The sequence below is a fragment of the Corythoichthys intestinalis genome, chromosome 6 (genome assembly GCF_030265065.1).
Source record: "Corythoichthys intestinalis isolate RoL2023-P3 chromosome 6, ASM3026506v1, whole genome shotgun sequence".
In the NCBI taxonomy this organism is placed as follows: Eukaryota; Metazoa; Chordata; class Actinopteri; order Syngnathiformes; family Syngnathidae; genus Corythoichthys; species Corythoichthys intestinalis.
In genome coordinates this window covers 2,913,196-2,933,499 of record NC_080400.1, presented here as the reverse complement: position 1 = coordinate 2,933,499, position 20,304 = coordinate 2,913,196, and the positions used below count along the sequence as shown (strand labels likewise).

Genomic DNA, 20,304 nt, shown 5'->3' with positions numbered 1-20,304 from the left:
CATGAACGATATCCCTACCAAATTTCATGTTGCTAGGTCCAACTGCATTCACACTGAGCTGAATTCTTCCAAGACTGAAAAATACAGTCAGACAAAACCAAAGTTTTCACTTCTACTTTGAACCAAAATGCCCAACTACCAGTTGATTTTCAGTCATGGCTTCTTCAGACTTTTTTGCAGATCTACACATGACAGACATGCCAACCAAATTTCATGTTGCTAAGTCCAACCGTCTTCAGGCTGAGTTGAATTATTCCAAAACTAAAATATACAGTTAGACAAACCAAAAATTTCACTGCCACTTTCAACCAAAATGGCCAACTTCCTGGTGATTTTTAGTCATGGCTTCTTGAGAATTTTTTTTGGAGATCTACACATGATTGACACGCCAACCAAATTTCATGTTGCTAGGTCCAACTGCCTTCAGGCTGAGCTGAATTCTTTCATAACTGAAAAATACCACTCGGACAAAATTGTGACTGCCACTTTGAGCCAAAATGGCCGACTTCCGGTGTCTTTTCAGTCATGGCTTCTTGAGACTTTTTTGTAGGTTTATGCACGATAGACCCATTTACCAAATTTCATGTTGCTAGGTCAAACTGTCTTCAGGCTGAGCTGAATTCTTCCAAAACTAATAAATACAGTTACACAAACCAAATTTTTCACTGCCACTTTGAACCAAAATGGCCAATTTCTTGTTTTTCAGTCATGGCTTCTTGAGACTTTTTTTGTCGAGCGACGCATGATAGACACGACAACCAAATTTCTTGTTGCTAGGTCCAACTGTCTTCAGGCTAAGCTGAATTTTCCCAAAACTAAAAAAAAAAACTGTTATACAAAACCGAATTTTCACTGCCACTTTGAGCCAAAATGGCTGACTTCCTCTGTTTTTCAGTCATGGCTTCCATTAGTTTAGCCATGACAGACGCGCCTACCAAATTTCATCCAACTACTGCACTCAGGCCAGCCTCCAGTCAGAAAGGCTGTGTCAAGCTAGCCACCACTTGTTTGGTTCGGTTTTTTTTTTTAAAATCAAGTGCATTTAAAAAACTGGGAGATCTCAGTAAACGGGTCCACTTCAGTGAGACACTGGAACACCCCTAAATTATAGTTATATAATAATAATTAAGTGTAAGTGTCCATATGTCCAAAAATGATGTAAATATTATAACAATGTCACATTCAGTATAAGATTTTCACATGATAAATGCCACAGAAAAACTGTTCAACACAAACTCATTGGACGTCCATCGTCGTCAATGGCATCCAATGAGTTTAAAAACATAGTAGTTGACTTGAAGTGTGGCCACAGTGGCAAATATTTGACTTTTGCGTGGGTGTCACTGACCTCCCCTTCCCGGGCAAATCCACTCGAAGGCTCCCCGACTCCCCCCTCCTGTCCTCCCCGGCCCTCCGCGTCTCTAAACCGGGTCCGCGCCGGCCGGCCTCCCGGTGTCGATGCCGGTTCCGGTGCCCGTCGGCGGCGTGCACACTGAGCATCCACGTCGTCGTGCACACGCAGAGCAGAAGCACGCGCATGTCGGGACAAGTTTCCAGTGGAAAAGTGGCAGATTGTTAACTCATTAGAAGGGGCGCGCGTGCGCGTGCGCGTGCCCGGCGGGGTGTGAAAAGCGGCACCCCGAGTGTGGGCGGGTGGCCAATAGGAATACGAGCCCCTCGACCAATGGGAAGCCAGGAAGAACAAGCTTTTGGGGGTCACGGATGAAACAAAAGCAAGGTGCACGCAGAACTCTTTAACACCACTAGAGAGCGACATTGAACCGTGACGTCAGTGGGAAATCCCAACTCAAAATGGATGTCGCAACTCGCAACCACACAGGAATTTACGCCACTTCCTACACAAGCGGTTCTTTTGCGGCACGCCGAACTGTTGATCTCGTCCGGAAGGTTACATGATAGCAGATACATGCTACCAACTCGTTTCCAAGTAAGGAAATAATTTGCTTTTGTCTTATTTTACTGTTTTTAACAATGGATTCTCACTGTGTTTAGCCATTTTCAACAGGACTATAATACTACAGTATACTAATTGCCTGTCATTGACTGTTATAGACATCCAATCCATTTGGACTGGGAGGGTTGAGTTCGACACCGTTCTGAATGAGCAAACTAATATTTTGAAATAAATCAAACATAATACGTTATTTTAATTACTTTTGAACGAATGAATTTACATATTGTTGTTAGAACAACTGTATTTGTTTTAGGGCTGCAGCTATCGAATATTTTTGTAGTCGATTAATCGATGGACTAGTTAGTTCGAATAATCGAGTAATCGGATAAGGAACATGAAAAATTAAAACACCTGAACTGAGCCTCAAACGATATATATATATTTTTTTAAATGAGGATCTGTGTACAACAAAAGAACAATTGGCTAACTTGGATAGAGGGTTAGTCTGCTAGCTTAAATGCTAGCTTTTTTTTTTTTTTTTTTTTTTTTTTACAATGCTCTTAATAAGTGGTTCAGACACATATTCCCACAAAAACGGCTAATTATACCTACAAACTAAGAATGCATTAAAAAAAAACATTCGCTCAAACAAAAACTTAGCTTATTTTGGTCTTAACAGGGAGCAGTTGGATTCAGCCATGTGAAAAGAGGCAGACCAGAGTGCATTGTATCCACCCTCATCAGTGAAATTAAATGCAAACACTTTTAAAATCAACCATTACAATGCCACTTTAATTAAACGAATACTCGAAGCAACAAAATTTAGTTCGAATATTTTTTTCTAATCGAATACTCGAGTTAATCGATTAATCGTTGCAGCACTAATTTGTTTGCAGGATGTCCTGTGTCTTCTTGGGCGTTTGCTAGTTGCCATGGTGATGGCGGACACCCTCACGTCCACTGATCCAGTTGGTAGGTACAGACTGCCCACTGTTGTTGCCATTGATTAGAAACGGACAAAGAAGCAAGTGGCTGCCATTGACTATAGTAGATGTCTAATTTAACTTGAAGGGGAGGGTTGGCAGCATTTGATAGTGAACGGAATAGTTACCTTTCTCGCACACACAATATAACTGTTTGCTTTACTCTAACACACTTAATATAATCAATCAGGGAATAGTATCGTTCCTCATACAGTGGGGCAAACAAGTATTTAGTCAACCACTAATAGTGCAAGTTCTCCCACTTGAAAATATTAGAGAGGCCTGTAATTGTCAACATGGGTAAACCTGAATGTGGAAAAAAAAACCAGACATTGTTTGATTTTTAAAGAATTGATTTGCAAATCATGGTGGAAAATAAGTATTTGGTCAATACTAAAAGTTCATCTCAATACTTTGTTATGTACCCTTTGTTGGCAATAACGGAGGCCAAACGTTTTCTGTAACTCTTCACAAGCTTTTCACACACTGCTGCTGGTATTTTGGCCCATTCCTCCATGCAGATCTCCTCTAGAGCAGCGATGTTTTGGGGCTGTCTTTGGGCAACACGGACTTTCGACTCCCTCCACTGATTTTCTATGGGGTTGAGATCTGGAGACTGGCTAGGCCACTCCAGGACCTTGAAATGCTTCTAACGAAGCCACTCCGTTGTTGCCCTGGCTGTGTGTTTGGGATCATTGTCATGCTGAAAGACCCAGCCACGTCTCATCTTCATTGCCCTTACTGACGGAAGGAGATTTTCACTCAAAATCTCTCGATACATGGCCCCATTCATTCTTTCCTTTACACAGATCATTCGTCCTGGTCCCTTTGCAGAAAAACAGCCCCAATGCATGATGTTTCCACCCCATGCTTCACAGTAGGTATGGTGTTCTTCGGATGCTGTTAAGGGCAAAGTTGGCAAAGTTGATCTGAACCAAAATGCGAGCCGGAAACAGATGAAGTGTGAAGAGACATTAATTGTACAAGAGTAAGGTGTTGAGCGGCTGGTGGGTTGAATAGTCAATGGCTGTGGCTTTGGCGGTAGCTGCGAGGGCTTTGATGGGTGGGTGTCCTGATGGCAAAAAAAAGAATTAGTTATGAGTTCAAAAACAAGAGTCACAAACTGCAGGCTTAGTTGGCCGATGTACCAATGGTGAGTGGCAGAATCATTTGGCACCGGCTTGCTGCCCAGGCCGATCCTTATGAGCAGTGTTGATTGTTGATTAGCTGCAGGTGCGCTCCCAGGTGAGCCAAGATTGAAGTGATTCCATACATCAAAAACATGAAGTGTTATACCAATAAAAAACAGCAGAGGGGAGTGTGGGCAATGACCACCACAGATGCAATTGAGTATTTTTTCTCCTCCAAACACGAGAACCTGTGTTTCTACCAAAAAGGTCTATTTTGGGTTCATCTGACCATAACACATTCTCCCAGTCCTCTTCTGGATCATCCAAATGCTCTCTAGCGAACCGCAGACGGGCCTGGGCGTGTACTGGCTTCAGCAGGGGGACACGTCTGGCAGTGCAGGATTTGAGTCCCTGGCGGCGCATTGTGTTACTGATAGTAGCCTTTGTTACTGTGGTCCCAGCTCTCTGTAGGTCATTCACTAGGTCCCCCCATGTGGTTCTGGGATTTTTGCTCACCGTTCTTGTTATCGTTTTGACGCCACGGGGTGAGATCTTGCATGGAGCCCCAGATCGAAGGAGATTATCAAGGGTCTTGTAGTCTTCCATTTTCTAATAATTGCTCCCACAGTTGATTTCTTTACACCAAGCGTTTTACCTATTGCAGATTTGGTCTTCCCAGCCTGGTGCAGGTCTACAATTTTGTCTCTGGTGTTCTTCACCAGCTCTTTGGTCTTGGCCATAGTGGAGTCTGGAGTGTGACTGACTGAGGTTGTGGACAAGCGTCTTTTATACCGATAATGAGTTAAAACAGGTGCCATTAATACAGGTAATGAGTGGAACCTCATTAGACCCCGTTAGAAGAAGTTAGACCCCCTTGACAGCCAGAAATCTTGCTTGTTTGTAGGTGGCCAAATACTCTTTTTCCACTCTAATTTGGAAATAAATTCTTTAAAAATCAAACTGATTTTCTGTTTTTTTTTCCCCATTCTGTCTCTCATGGTTGAGGTTTACCCATGTTGACAATGACAGGCCTCTCTAATCTTTTCAAGTAGAAGAACTTGCACAATTGGTGGTTGACTAAATACTTATTTGCCCCACTGTATGCACTGTAGGACTGTTTGTACTACTCTAACACAGCTAATATAAAATAAATAGCACTTACACCATAGTTTAATGAAAAAAGTAGAATAGATACACAACGCCATCTTACCACAGAAGCCCAACGTGTGGGTCAAGAGCAAGATTGACGCACCAACTCTTGCAATCAGTTGTCCCGGCTACTCCAGGACAAGGAGCAGGACACTCTGTCCTAAAACAAGTAGCATCTCGCCCAGCCATGATAACAAGTTGATAGCGGGTGCTTGGGACGTCAAGACAGGCGTCGGTCGCTGTGGCAACCACGTCCCAGCCACGAAGGATGACGCACAAACCTAACCGCCCAAAACCGGCCACAGAGGGGTGATCCCAAGACAACACCCAGCCACACCTTCGGCCCGGCCCACTCCACCGCAGCTTTCAAAAAAGACTGGACACTGAGATAACAAACGGTCGCTGCTCAGGAACATTTCTATGTAGCCGTTGTTTTGACAACCCTGGATCCACAATTGTCCCTCCGTCGTCTGTTTTGCCTTGTTTTTTGACCAGTCAACGAATAAATTGTCAACCTGTTTTTGGTGAGCCTTCTTCAGACTTTTGGAACATGGAGTCAGTACAAAGGGTTAACACAGGAAGGGAACGAAGGAAGGAATTTTTGATCCTCCCGGTTGACTCGTGGAGCGGTCTCAGCGGAACACCGTCTCCGTGTGGCTTGCCGGGAGGCTGAATTCCTTCAACAGCTTTCCGAGCAGAAATTTGCTCCCAAGCAGTGTTGTTTTTGGCAGCCCTTTTAATTTTTGTCATAGTCTAATTCTTTTGGACGAAAATAATCATTAGTCTATAAGTCATATTTTAGTCATTTTAAAGTGTGTTTGTCTTCGTCTTGCTTTTGTTAACAAAAACTCAGACTAATTTTGTCTAGTTTTAGTCGCCATTTACTCCAATTGTTTTCGTCTCTAAAATTCAAAAGTGTTAGTCCAAAAATAAAATTTGGACATCTATCGCTGTCAATGGCACAGAAGCGACATCACTGCCAGCCCTCCTAGTTCAAATGGACGTCTGTTACCGTCTGTGCTTGCTAATGAGTTAAGAAATTTCAACACCGCACCTCAGGAAGGCTCATTAAACACTCAAATATCCCGTTAGCTTAATGCTAACATATCATTGAAAACCCCCATTGACCGCTAAAAATTAGCATCAAGAGCTGACACTATTACTTTAGAATAGTGTCTTAGAATAGTGTCTTATGTAAGTCAAATCTATCACTGACTGTTTGAAATGAGCTCGCCAGTTCAAATTGGACGACTCTTGCTATCAGTGGCACTGAAACTACATCACTGCCAGCCCAACCAGTTCAAATGGACGTCTTTCACTGTCCATGCTAGCTAATGACTTAAAAAATGTCAATGCCGCACCTCAGGAAGGCTCATTAAACACTTAAATATCCCCTGTTAGCTTCATGCTAACACATAATTGAAAACCCCCATGACAGCTAACAATTAGCATCAATAGCTGACACTATTACTTTAGAATAGTGTCTTACGTAAGTCAAATCTATCACCGACTGTTTGAAATGAGCTCACCAGTTCAAATTGGACGACTCTTGCTATCAATGGCACTGAAACTACATCACTGCCGGCCCAACCAGTTCAAATGGACGTCTTTCGCTGTCCATGCTAGCTAATGACTTAAAAAATGTCAACGCCGCACTACGGGAAGGCTCATTAAACACTTAAATATCCCCTGTTAGCTTCATGCTAACACATCATTGAAAACCCCCATGACAGCTAACAATTAGCATCAATAGCTGACACTATTACTTTAGAATAGTGTCTTATGTAAGTCAAATTTATCACCGACTGTTTGAAATGAGCTTGCCAGTTCAAATTGGACGACTTTTGCTGTCAATGGCACTGAAACTACATCACTGCCGGCCCAACCAGTTCAAATGGACGTCTGTCGGTGTCCGTGCTAGCTAATGACTTAAAAAATGTCAACGCTGCACGTCAGGAAGGTTCATTAAAAACTTAAATACCCCCTGTTGGCTTCATGCTAACACATCATTGAAAACACCCAAGATTGACTGACAATTAGCATCAATAACTGATAGCTGATGGCTGACAATTAGCATCAAAAACTGATAGCTGACACTGTTACTTTTTAATGTAGATTCCAGTAAGTCCAATCTATAGCCGACTGTTTTTAGTGGGCTCCTACCCGCCCCTGTTCAAACATATTGGACATCTATCGCTGTCAATGGTACAACTAGCCCTCCCAGTTAAAAAAGACATATGTCACTGTTAATGCTAGCTAATGAGTAAAAAAATGTCAATGCTGCACTTCAAAAAGGTTCATTAAACAATCAAATGTAACCTGTTAGCTTCCATGCTAACACTTTATTTTTAACCCCCATGACGGCTAACAATTAGCATCCATAGCGCTGTTATTTGAGAATAGGAACTCAAGTAAGTCAAATCTTTCGAAGACTGTTTGAAATGGGCTCCCGGGCGGCCCCTATCGCTGTCAATGGTACTGCCAGCCCAAACAGTTCAAATGGACGTCTGTCGCTGTCCGTGCTAGCTAATGACTTAAAAAATGTCAACGCCGCATCTCAGGAAGGCTCATTAAACACTTAAATATCCCCTGTTGGCTTCATGCTAACACATCATTGAAAACACCCAAGATTGACTGACAATTAGCATCAATAACTGATAGCTGATGGCTGACAATTAGCATCAAAAACTGATAGCTGACACTGTTACTTTATAATGTAGATTCCAGTAAGTCCAATCTATAGCCGACTGTTTTTAGTGGGCTCCTACCCGCCCCTGTTCAAACAGATTGGACATCTATCACTGTCAATTGTACAACTCGCCCTCCCAGTTAAAAAAGACATATGTCACTGTTAATGCTAGCTAATGAGTAAAAAATGTCAATGCTGCACTTGAAAAAGGTTCATTAAACAATCAAATGTAACCTGTTAGCTTCATGCTAACACTTTATTTTCAACCCCCATGACGGCTAACAATTAGCATCCATAGCGCTGTTATTTGAGAATAGGAACTCAAGTAAGTCAAATCTTTCGAAGACTGTTTGAAATGGGCTCCCGGGCGGCCCCTATCGCTGTCAATGGTACTGCCAGCCCAAACAGTTCAAATGGACATCTGTCGCTGTCCGTGCTAGCTAATGACTTAAAAAATGTCAACGCCGCATCTCAGGAAGGCTCATTAAACACTTAAATATCCCCTGTTGGCTTCATGCTAACACATCATTGAAAACACCCAAGATTGACTGACAATTAGCATCAATAACTGATAGCTGATGGCTGACAATTAGCATCAAAAACTGATAGCTGACACTGTTACGTTATAATTTAGATTCAAGTAAGTCCAATCTGTAGCCGACTGTTTTTAGTGGGCTCCTACCCGCCCCCGTTCAAACAGATTGGACATCTATCGCTGTCAATGGTACAACTAGCCCTCCCAGTTAAAAAAGACATGTCACTGTTAATGCTAGCTAATGACTTCAAAAATATCAACGCCGCACCTCAGGTAAATTCATTAAATACTCAAATATCTGCCGTTAGCTTCATGCTAACACATCATTGAAAACCCCCAAGACGGGCTAACAATTAGAATCGATAGCTGACGCTGTTACTTTAGAAAAGCGACTCAAGTAAGTACAATCTAACTCCAATTGTTTGAAATGAGATCCTAGCTGCCCAACTTCAAATAGATTGGACTTGTATAGCTGTCAATGGTACTGCCAGCCCTCCCAGTTCAAATGGACATCTGTCGCTGTCCATGCTAGCTAATGAGTTGAAAAAATGTCAACGCCACACCTTAGGAAGGTTCATTAAACACTAAAATTACCCCTGTTAGCTCTATGCTAACACATCATTGAAAACACCTAGGACCGGCTGAAAATTAGCATCGTTAGCCAATGTGAAGACAGGAAAAAAAGGAATATATTTATAATTCTCTTAATGTATTAATTATAATTTCCTAATTTGTGTGGTTAGGGGTGCCGTGTCACGACCTGGGCGAGACCAGCGTTGTGCACGTCCTGAAAGGAGAGGCGGCGTGGGTGTCATGTCCCCTCTTCGGCAACGACTCATCGTCACGTGACCTGGAGTGGTCCCGCCTCCTCCAAGGGGAAGAGCGGCCAATCGTGAACAGGTAAATTAGAAGTGACATCATCAGTCAGGGTCGTGAGTGTTCATCTTAGTCTTTGTAGCCTGACATGGCGGCCATATTGGTAGGGTCAACCTAGACCTAGGTTAAATGGGATTAACCCTTTATAGGGGTTTATGTTATAAGGACTGTGTTGCAGTGAGCGCCTGAGGAAAGAGCATGACTGGTTGTTTTTTCAGCCGGCGGAGGAAGAGGATACAGGTCACTACATCTGCATGATACGGTCAGAACTAGAACATTTTGTAACATACTGTACAGTTATATTTCAATCATTGACGGCAATAGACATCTAATCCATTTGAACTGGGAGCAAAAAACTGACCCAAGAATGCCCCAAAACCAACAGGAAAGGACCCTAAATCAACAGGAAGTAACCTTGAAATGCCCCGAAATCAACAGGCACTCACTGACCGATGAACAGAAAATAACACAAAAATGCTCTAAAATCAACGGGAAATGAGCCAAAATGTACAGGAAGTGACCTGCAAGTAACCTAAAATTACAAAGAAGTGTCCCAAAAATGACCCTCAGTCAACAGGTAGGAACCTTGAAATGCAACAAAATGAACAGGAAGTAGCCCGGAAATGCTCTCAAAAATCAGCAAGAAATGATCCAAAATGTACAGGAAGTGACCCGCAAGTTACTTAAAATTACAAGGAAGTGACCCAAAATGAACAGGAAGTGACCACTGAACTGGAAGTGGCCTGTTAATACTCTAATATCAACAGGAAATGATCCAAAATGTAAAGGAAGTGACCATGAATGCCCAAAAAATGTACAGGAAGTGGGCCACAAGTTTCCTAAAATTACAAGGAAGTTACCCAAGTGACCGGTTGACAGGAAGTGACTCGTTACTAGTCTAATATCAACAAAAATATAGAGAAAGTGACCTGAAATGCTTCAAAATGTATAGGAAGTGACCCGCAAGTAACCTAAAATTACAAGGAAGTGACCCAAAATAAATAGGAAGTGATCAATGACCAGGAACAGACCCGTACATGCTCTAAAATCAACAGGAAATGATCCAAAATGTACAGGAAGTGACCCGCAAGTTACTTAAAATTACAAGGAAGTGACCCAAAATGAACAGGAAGTGACCACTGAACAGGAAGTGGCCTGTTAATACTCTTAATATCAACAGGAAATGATCCAAAATGTAAAGGAAGTGACCATGAATGCCCAAAAAATGTACAGGAAGTGGGCCACAAGTTACCTAAAATTACAAGGAAGTTACCCAAGTGACCAGCTGACAGGAAGTGAGCCACAAGTTACCTAAAATTACAAGGAAGTTACCCAAGTGACCAGTTGACAGGAAGTGACTCGTTTCTAGTCTAATATCAACAAAAATATAGAGAAAGTGACCTGAAATGCCCCAAAATGTATAGGAAGTGACCCGCAAGTAGCCTAAAATTACAAGGAAGTGACCCAAAATAAACAGGAAGTGACCAATGAACAGGAAAAGACCCGTACATGCTCTAAAATCAACAGAAAATGATCCAAAATGTACAGGAAGTGACTGTCAAGTTACTTAAAATTACAAGGAAGTGACCACTGAACAGGAAGTGGCCTGTTAATACTCTAATATCAAGAGGAAATGATCCAAAATGTAGAGGAAATGACCCAAAATACCCAAAAAATATACAGAAAGTGGCCCACAAGTTACCTAAAATTACATGGAAGTTACCCAAAATAAACCGGAAGTGACCAGTCGACAGGAAGTGGCCCGTTAATACTGTAATATCAACAAAAATGTTCCAAAATGTAGAGGAAGTGACTTGAAATGCCTCAAAATGTATAGGAAGTGACCCACAAGTAACCTAAAATTACAAAGAAGTGACCCAAAATAAATAGGAAGTGATCAATGACCAGGAAGTGACCTGTTAATACTCTAGTATCAACAGGAAATGATCCACAGTGTACAGGAAGTGACCACTGAATGCCCCAATATGTACAGGAAGTGACCCGCAAGAAACCTAAAAGTACAAGGAAGTGACCCAAATAAACAGGAAGTGAACAATGAACAGGAAGTGGCCTGTAAATGCTCTAAAATCAAAAGGAGATGATCCTAAATGTAGAGGAAATAACCCAGAATGCCCCAAAATGTACAGGAAGTGACCTGCAAGTAACCTAAAATTACAAGGAAGTGACCCAAAATAAACAGGAAGTGGTAAATCCCCCCAAATTTACGGGCCACTTCCTGTTCATTGGTCACTTCCTGTTTATTTTGGGTCACTTTCTTGTAATTTTAGGTTAATTGTGGGTCACTTCCTGCATTTCAAGGTTACTTCCTGTTGACATTGGGTCACTTCCTGTTAGTTTGGGGACTTTTAAGGGTCACTTCCTTTACATTTTGGGTATTTCCTGTCGATGTTAGTGCATTTCCGGGCCACTTCCTGTTCATCTGTCATTGATGATTTCAGGGCATTTCCAAGTTACTTAATGTTGATTTAGGGCCACTTCCTATTAATATCAGGTCACTTCCTTTTGATTTGGGGGCATTTTAGGGTCACTCCCTGTTGATTTATGGTCACTTCTTTTAAATTTTGGGGCATTCACAGGTCACTTTTTGTTGATTCTGCGTCACTTCCTTGTAATTTTAGGTTACTTTCAGGTCACTTTCTGTACATTTTGGGGCATTATGGGGTCACTTCCTGTACATATTGCATCATTTCTTATTGATTTTAGGGTGTTTATGGGCCACTTCCTGTTCATTGGTCACTTCCTATTGATTTCCGGGCATTTCCAGGTTACTTCCTGTTGATTTAGGGTCACTTCACGTTAGTTTTTGGGGCATTCACCGGGTTTGACACTCCTGACTTACAAACACGTGATAACAAAGACATCCCGAAATCCTTTGCTCTGACATCCACACAGCAGCTCCCACGGACATCACTCACCCTGCTCCAAGATGGCCGTGCACGTGCTTGTGGTCCAGAACGCACCGACACCACGACCAGTTTTGAAATGCGACTTGCCCGTGACGCCGGAGCCGGTTCAGGTGCCTGTTCCTCTGCAGGTTGACGCCGTTTTGGACTGCCCGGACTGGTGGGACGCCGACCAGATTTCTGACGACACTCCCAAAGTCACCTGGTACCACGTGAGGACACGTCCCTAATCGGTGAAACTGGACAAACTTCGATGTCCCCACTTTGTCTGCATTGTGTGTCTGCATTAGTGGCAGGAGTGCCAGCCGCCCGACAGATGGACGAGCGATCGCGAGCAGGACGGCGCCCGCCTGCTGATTCACCTGATGACCGAAAACTACCAAGGTCTTTACTTGTGTCAGGTGTGCTTCCGGAATCGAGGACGTGAGCTTTACTTCACTCGCGCTGTCAATATCAGCGCTGTCTGTGAGTGCAACACACACACACACACACACACACACACACACACACACACACACACAGACACACACACACACACACACACACAGCAGTCAAGAGTTATATGAGGACTTGGGAAAAAAATGAAAAATAAGTCATTTAGAGACCATTTAAGGCGAATTTATCGTTATGATGATGAAGATGATGACGTATTCTTGAAATTGCGTCACTTTAAGAGTAAAAAAAAGGTCATTTAGGCACAAAAAAATGCAAATATAGTCCAAGGTTTATGGGGACATTGGCATAGTCCCCATATTTCAACAGTGTCCCAGGAGCCCAGGTGAGAAAACGGGTTCAAAGTCCTCACAAACCATATTGGCGCACGCACACACACACACACACACACACACACACACACACACACACACACACACACACACACACACACAATTAATTCATGTAAAGACATACAAATGGGGACCTATGCAAAATGGGGACCCACACACACACACACACACATAGATAAGCATAGAGATGGACATGAGACTGAGACGTGTCGGCTTTGTCGTTTAGCGCCACCTTCCGCGCCCAAAGATCCCGTGATTCTCCTACCGGCGGCGGACCACGTTGTCACTGTCTCGCCAGGTAAGCTTCAGAGAAAGCACTCTGAGAAAGTCGTGAACGAGGACCAGAAAGTGCTTTGTGCAATGTCAGGCTCCAACGTGAGTCTGACATGCAGGGGGAGGTTCCCTTACTTGGACTCGGACTGGTACATCTGGTGGAGTGTGGACGGGAAGACGCTGGAGCAAGTGGACCAGCCCCGATTCTCCGTGAAAAACAGGTAACAAACTTCTTGTCTTTTGCCACAGTCGCGTGAAGAGTTTGTACCTGAAAAAAAGAAATGCCAGCGTGCTTGAACAGGAAGTGGCCCAGATTGACTAGGAAGTGACTGAATGAACAGGAAGTGAACCATAAGTGCCCAAAATCAATAGGAAGTGACCTGATATCAACAGGAAGCGGCCCTGAAATGCCCCAAATCAACAAAAGTGTCCCACTATCTATGAAGTGACCTAGCATCAACAGGAAGTGACCTGTTATCAACAGGACGTGACCTTGAAATGCCCCCAAATTGATTGGAAGTGACCTGTTAGCAACAGGAAGTGACCATGAAAGAACCCCAAATCAACAGGAAGTGACCTGCTATCAGCAGGAAGTGACCTGATGTCAACAGGAAGTGGCCATGAAATGCCCCATATCAACAGGAAGGGACCTTGAAATGGCCCAAATCAATAGGAAGTGACCAGTTATAACCGGGAAGTGACCAATTACCCACCAAATCAATAGGAAGTGACCCAATATCAACATGACCTGACTTCGCATCAACAGGAAGTGATCCTCAAGTTCCCTAATTCAACAGGAAGTGACCTGATATCAACAGGAATTGACCTGATGACAAAAGGAAGTGGCCCTGAAATGCCCCATATGAACAGGAAGTGGTCATAAACTGTCCCCAAATTAACAGGAAGTGACCCAATATCAACATAAAGTGACCTAGCTTCAACAGGATGTGACCCTCAAGTTCCCTAAATCAACAAGAAGTGACTTGATATCAACAGGAAGAGACCTGACGACAACAGGAAGTGACATAGCATCAACAGGAAGTGACCCACAAGTTCCCTAAATCAACAGGAACTGACCTGATATCAACAGGAAGTGGCCCTGAAATGCCCCATATGACCAGGAAGTGGCCATGAAATGCCCCCAAATCAACAGGGAGTGACCCAATATCAAAATGAAGTGACCTAGCTTCAATAGGAAGTGACCCACAAGTTCCCTAAATCAACAGGAAGTAACCTGATATAAACAGGAAGTGACCTGATGACAACAGAAAGTGGCCCTGAAATGCCCCATATCAAAAGAAAGTGACCCCCAAGTTCCCTAAATCAACAGGAAGTAACCTGATATCAACAGGAAGTGACCTGATGTTGACAGGAAGTGGCCCTGGAATGGCCCATATCAACAGGAAGTGACCTTAAAATTCCCCCAAATCAACAGGAAGTGACCAAATATCAACAGGAAGTGACCAAGAAAGAACCCCAGATCAACAGGAAGTGAAACAAAATATCAACAGAAACTGGTCACAAAATGCCCACAAATCAACAAAAAGTGACCTTATAGCAACAGGAAGTGACCTGATGTCAACAGGAAGTGGCCCTCAAATACCCCATATGAACAGGAAGTGGCCATAAAATACGCCATATCAACAGGAAGTGACCTTGAAATGGCCCAAATCAACAGGAAGTGACCAAATATCAACAGGAAGTGACTATGAAATGCCCCCAATATCAACATGAAGTGACCTAGCATCAACAGGAAGTGACCCTCAAGTTCCCTAAATCATTAGGAAGTGACATGATATCAACAGGAAGTGGCCCTGAAATGACCGATATCAATAGGAAGGGACCTTAAATTGCCCCCAAATCAACAGGAAGTGACCAAATATCAACATGAAGTGACCTGATATAAACAGGAAGTGGCCCTGAAATGCCCCATACCAACACGAAGTATCAACGGTTTGCGTCCAGTCGGGTGAGCTCCAAGCTCGGCGATCGCGTCGAGGAGAGCGTCCTGCTGATCCGGGACTTTGCCGCCGAGGACCTGCCCAAGGCCTTCAATTGCTCGGTGAGGAACGGGCGAGGCTTCCAAACGCGGAGAGCTCGCCTTGAGGAAGAAGGTGAGTTGCGACCGCTCGCCTTTTCGAAGACGAGAAGCTAAAGGAGGTTTTCCGCCGGTGGTTTCAGTGCGAGCGCCGACGGTGGAGTTAGCTTGCGGTCTGGGCGTCGCCCTGGTCTTGTCGCTGGTCCTGCTGGGGATCTCCCGCCTCTTCTGGCTGGAATTGCTTCTGCTCTACAGATCCCGCTTCGCTAGCGACGAGCGCTACACAGGTGAGCCTGCTCTCTTTCCACGGGAGTACCGTGACGGTCACTTCCTGTTATAAACAGGTCACTTCCTGTTGATTTGGGAGCAATTTTTGGTCACATCCTGTTGATACCAGATCACTTCCTGGTGATTTGGGGAGAATTTCAGGGTCGCTTCCTGTTGATATCTGGTTACTTCCTATTGATTTGTGGGCAATGTTTAGTCACTTCCTGTTGATACCAGGCCACTTCCTGTTGATTTCGGTGCATTTCAGGGTAATTTCCTATCTATATCAGGTCACTTCCTGTTGATTTTGTGGCATTTCAAGGTCACTTCCTGTTGATATTAGGTCACTTCTTGTTGATTGGGGGCATTTCAGGGTGACTTCCTGTTGATAGCTGGTTACTTCCTGTTGATACAAGGTTACTTCCTGTTGTTATCAGGTCACTTCCTGTTGATTTGGGTGCATTTCAGTGTCATTTCCTATCTATATCAAGTCACTTCCTATTGATTTTGTGGCATTTTGGGGTCACTTCGTGTTGATATTGGGTCACTTCCTGTTGATTTGGGGGTATTTCATGGTCATCTATTGATGTTGCGTCACTTCCTTTTTTGTTAGAGGCATTTCAGGGTCACTTCCCATTGATTTGGGGGCAATTTATGGTCACTTCCTGTTGATTTGGGTGCATTTCTGAGTCATTTCTTATCTATATCAGGTCACTTCCTATTGATTTTGTGACATTTCGTGGTCACTTCCTGTTTATATCGGTTCACTTCCTGTTCATTTTGTGGCATTTCATGGTCACTTCCTATTATATTGCGTCACTTCCTGTTGATTGGGGGCGTTTCAGGGTCACTTCCTATTGATATCTGGTTACCTCCCGTTTATTTGGGGGCAATTTTTGGTCACCTTCTGTTGATACTAGGTTACTTAATGTTGATATCAGGTCACTTCCTGTTGATTTGGGTGCATTTCTGGGTCATTTCCTATCTTGCCGGGTCACTTCCTGTTGATTTGGGTGCCTTTCAGGGCCACTTCCTGTTGATTTGGGGGGAATTTCAGGGTCGCTTCCCATTGATATCTGGTTACTTCCTATTGATTTGTGGGCAAAATTTAGTCACTTCCTGTTGATATCAGGCCACTTCCTGTTGATTTGCGTGCATTTCAGGGTCACTTCCCGTTGATTTGGGGGCAATTTATGGTCACTTCCTGCTTATATCAGGTCACTTCCTGTTGATTCGGGTGCATTTCTTGGTCATTTCTTATCTATATCAGGTTACTTCCTGTTGATTTTGTGGCATTTCACGGTCACTTCCTGTTCATATCTGGTTACTTCCTGTTCATTTCCTGGCATTTCTGGGTAACTTCCTGTTGATATCTGGTTACTTCCAGGTGATTTAGGGGCAATTTATGGTCACATCCTGTTGATACCAGGTTACTTCCTGTTGATAACAGGTCACTTCCCGTTGATTTGGGTACATTTCAGGGTTATTTCCTAACTATATGAAGTCACTTCCTGTTGAGTTTGTGACATTTCGTGGTCACTTCCTGTTTATATCGGTTCCCTTCCTGTTCATTTTGTGGCATTTCGGGGTCACTTCCTATTGATATTGGGTCACTTCCTGTTGATTTGAGGGCATTTCATTGTCACTTCCTATTGATATTGCGTCACTTCCTATTGATTGGGGGCATTTCAGGGTCACTTCCCGTTGATTTGGGGGCAATTTATGGTTACTTCCTGTTCATATTAGATCACTTCCTGTTGATTTTGTGGCATTTCGAGGTCACTGCCTATTGATATTGGGTCACTTCCAGTTGATTTGGGTGCATTTTGGTGCCACTTCCTGTTGATTTGGGGGCATTTTGGGGTTACTTCCTGTTGAAATTGGGTCACTTGCTGTTGACTGGGGACATTTCAGGGTCACTTCCTATTGATATCTTGTTACTTCGTGTTGACTTGTGGGCATTTCAAGGTTACTTCCTGTTGATTTGGGTTCATTTCAGGGTCATTTCCAATCTATATCAAGTCACTTCCTCTTCATTTTGTGGCATTTCGGGGTCACTTCCTGTTGATATTGGAGCATTTCAAGGTCACTTTCTGTTGATTTGGGGACATTTTGGGGTCACTCCCTGTTGACCTCATGTTATTCCCTATTATTATGGGGTCAATTATGTGTTTCTTCCGTTTTATATCATGACACTTCCTGTGGATCTGGGTGTTTTTCGTGGTCACATCCTGTTGATATCAGATCACTTCCTAATTATATGGGGGCATTTTCGGGTCACTTCAGGGTCAATTGCTGTTGAAATCTGGTTACTTCCTGTTGATTTGGGGGAATTTTTTGGTCACTCCCTGTTGATACCAGGTTACTTCCTGTTGATATTTGGTGACTTCCTGTTAATTGGTGGCACTTCAGGGTCACTTCCTGTTGATTAAGGGGGCAATTTTTTAATCACTTCCTTTTGATACAAGGTTACTTCCTGTTGATATCAGGTCACTTCTTGTTGATTTGGGGCACTTGAAGGTCGCTCCCTTTTAATTTGGGTACATTCTGGGGTCATTTCCTATATATATCAGGTCACTTCCTGTTCATTTTGTGGCATTTCGGGATCACTTCCTGTTGATTTGGGGTCATTTTGGGGTCACCTACTGTTGATTTGCAGGTATTTCAAAGTCACTTCCTATTGATATAGGATCACTTCTTCTACATTTGGACGCATTTCAGGGTCACTTCCTGTTGATTTGGGGGCGTTTTGGGTCCACATTATATTAATATTGGGCCACTTCCTGGTTATTTGGGGGCATCTTGGGTTCACTTTCTGTTAAATTGGGGTATTTCATGGTCACTTCCTGTTGGTATAGGATCACTTCTTGTTCATTTGGGGACATTTTGGGTTCACTTCCTGTTGATATTGGGTCACTTCCTGTTAAATGGGGGTATTTCAGGGTCAAATCCTTTTGATATCGGGTCACTTCCTGTTGATTTGGGGGCATTTTGGGTTCACTTCCTGTTGATATTGGGTCACTTCCTGTCACATCCTATAGATTTTGGGGCTTTTTGTGGTCAATTCCTTTTGGTACCAGGTCCCTTCCTGTTGATATGGTGGCATTTTTGGGTCACTTCCTGGTGATTTGCTGGCAATTTAAGGTCACTTCCTGTTGGTATAGGATCACTTCCTCTTAAATTGGGGTATTTTACGGTCAATTTCTGTTAATATTGGGTCACTTCCTATTGATTTGGGGGCATTTTGGGTTCACTTCCTGTTAATTTGCAAGCAATTTAAGGTCACTTCCTGTTGATATAGGATCACTTCCTGTTAAATGGGGGTATTTCAAGGTCAATTTCTGTTAATATCGAGTCACTTCCTGTTGATTTGGGGGCATTTTGGGTTCAGTTCCTGTTGATATCGGGTCACTTCCTGTCACTTCCTATTGGTTTTGGAGCATTTCCTGGTCACTTCCTGTTGATTTGGGGGCATTTTTGATTCACTTCCCATTGATCTTGGGTCATTTCCTATTAAATGGTGGTATTTTAGCGTCACTTCCTGTTCATATTGGGGGGCATTTTGGGGTCACTTTCTGTTGATTTGCGGGCATTTCAAGGTAACTTCCTGTTGACATCAGGTCACTTCTTATTGATTTGGTGGCATTTTGGGTTCACTTTGTGCTCATATTGGGTCACTTCCTGTTAAATGGAGATATTTTGCGGTCAATTCCTGTTCCTATCAGGTCTTTTCCTGTTGATTTGGGGGCATTTTTGGGGTCACTTCCTGTTGATATTGGGTCACTTATTAAATTTGGGTATTGCATCACTTTGTGTTTATTTGGGGGCATTTTGTCCTGTTAAATGGGGCATTTCAGGGTCACTTCCTCTTGATATTGGGTCACTTGCTGTTGATTTTGGGGCATTTTGAGGTCATTTCCTGTTAAATATGGCATTTCAGGGTCAATTCCTGTTGATTTTGGGTAACTTCCTGTTGATATCACGTTTGTGTTGACTGGGGGATTTTGGGTCACTTCCTGTTGAATGGGGTCTTTCAAGGTCAATTCCTTTTTATATTGGGTCACTTCCTGTTGATTGGGGCATTTCAACATCACTTTCTGTTGATATCGGGTCACTTCCTGGTGAGTTTGGTACATTTCGGGGTCACTTCCTGTCAAATGGGGCATTTCAGGGTCAATTCGTTAACATTGGGTCACTTACTGTTGAGGCATTTCATTGTAACTTCCTGTTGATATCAGGTCACTCCCAATTGATTTGGGGGCATTTTGGGGTCACTTCCTGTTAAATGGGGTATTTCACAGTCAATTCCTGTTGATATCGGGTCACTTCCTGTTGAGATCAGGTAACTCCGAATTGATTTGGGGGCATTTTGGGGTCACTTCCTGTTGTTTTGCGGGCATTTCAGCGTCACTTCCTGTTCATTTGGAGGCATTTCAAGGTCACTTCCTGTCGATTTTGGGAGCATAATTATTTATTTAGCTGTGTATTTTGTTTTCCTTTTTAATGACCGTATATGTCTGTTTGTAGATGACAAGGAGTTCGACGTGTACATTTCGTACGCCAGGAACAGCGAGGAGGAGAAGTTTGTCCTTCAGACCTTCCGCACGGTCTTGGAGAAGCAGCTGGGCTACACCGTCTGCATTTTCGACCGAGACAGCCTGCCGGGCGGGAGTGAGTCCCGGCGACGTCAAACGCGAGCATTCGTGGCCGATCGTTAACCGATTTTTCGAATCGTCTCGC

General features: G+C 43.3%; 2 protein-coding genes across 5 annotated transcripts in view; one reads left to right on the top strand and one right to left on the bottom strand.

Annotated features, from left to right (window-relative positions):
• The window catches only part of LOC130917686 (latent-transforming growth factor beta-binding protein 4-like), a 71,638-nt gene extending 70,257 nt beyond the window's left edge, over positions 1-1,381 (bottom strand). The window contains exon 1 of the mRNA XM_057839324.1: positions 1,349-1,381. The gene's annotated coding sequence lies outside the window, so the exon portion shown is untranslated. The remainder of the gene's footprint in view (positions 1-1,348) is intronic.
• Positions 1,382-1,652: 271 nt separating this feature from the next.
• LOC130917259 (interleukin-1 receptor accessory protein-like) overlaps positions 1,653-20,304 on the top strand; it is a 22,629-nt gene continuing 3,977 nt past the window's right edge. The window contains exons 1-11 of one of the 4 annotated variants that reach the window (XM_057838480.1): positions 1,670-1,948; positions 2,812-2,887; positions 9,145-9,301; positions 9,456-9,539; positions 12,194-12,413; positions 12,492-12,666; positions 13,213-13,284; positions 13,354-13,480; positions 15,225-15,373; positions 15,441-15,584; positions 20,092-20,235. In XM_057838480.1, the coding sequence (XP_057694463.1) occupies positions 1,817-1,948; positions 2,812-2,887; positions 9,145-9,301; positions 9,456-9,539; positions 12,194-12,413; positions 12,492-12,666; positions 13,213-13,284; positions 13,354-13,480; positions 15,225-15,373; positions 15,441-15,584; positions 20,092-20,235 (1,480 nt within the window). In that variant the 5' untranslated portion in view covers positions 1,670-1,816. Of the gene's footprint in view, positions 1,949-2,811; positions 2,888-9,144; positions 9,302-9,455; positions 9,540-12,190; positions 12,414-12,491; positions 12,667-13,212; positions 13,285-13,353; positions 13,481-15,224; positions 15,374-15,440; positions 15,585-20,091; positions 20,236-20,304 lie in introns of all 4 variants that reach the window. The other 3 variants (XM_057838479.1, XM_057838482.1, XM_057838481.1) reach the window with 3 other exon arrangements.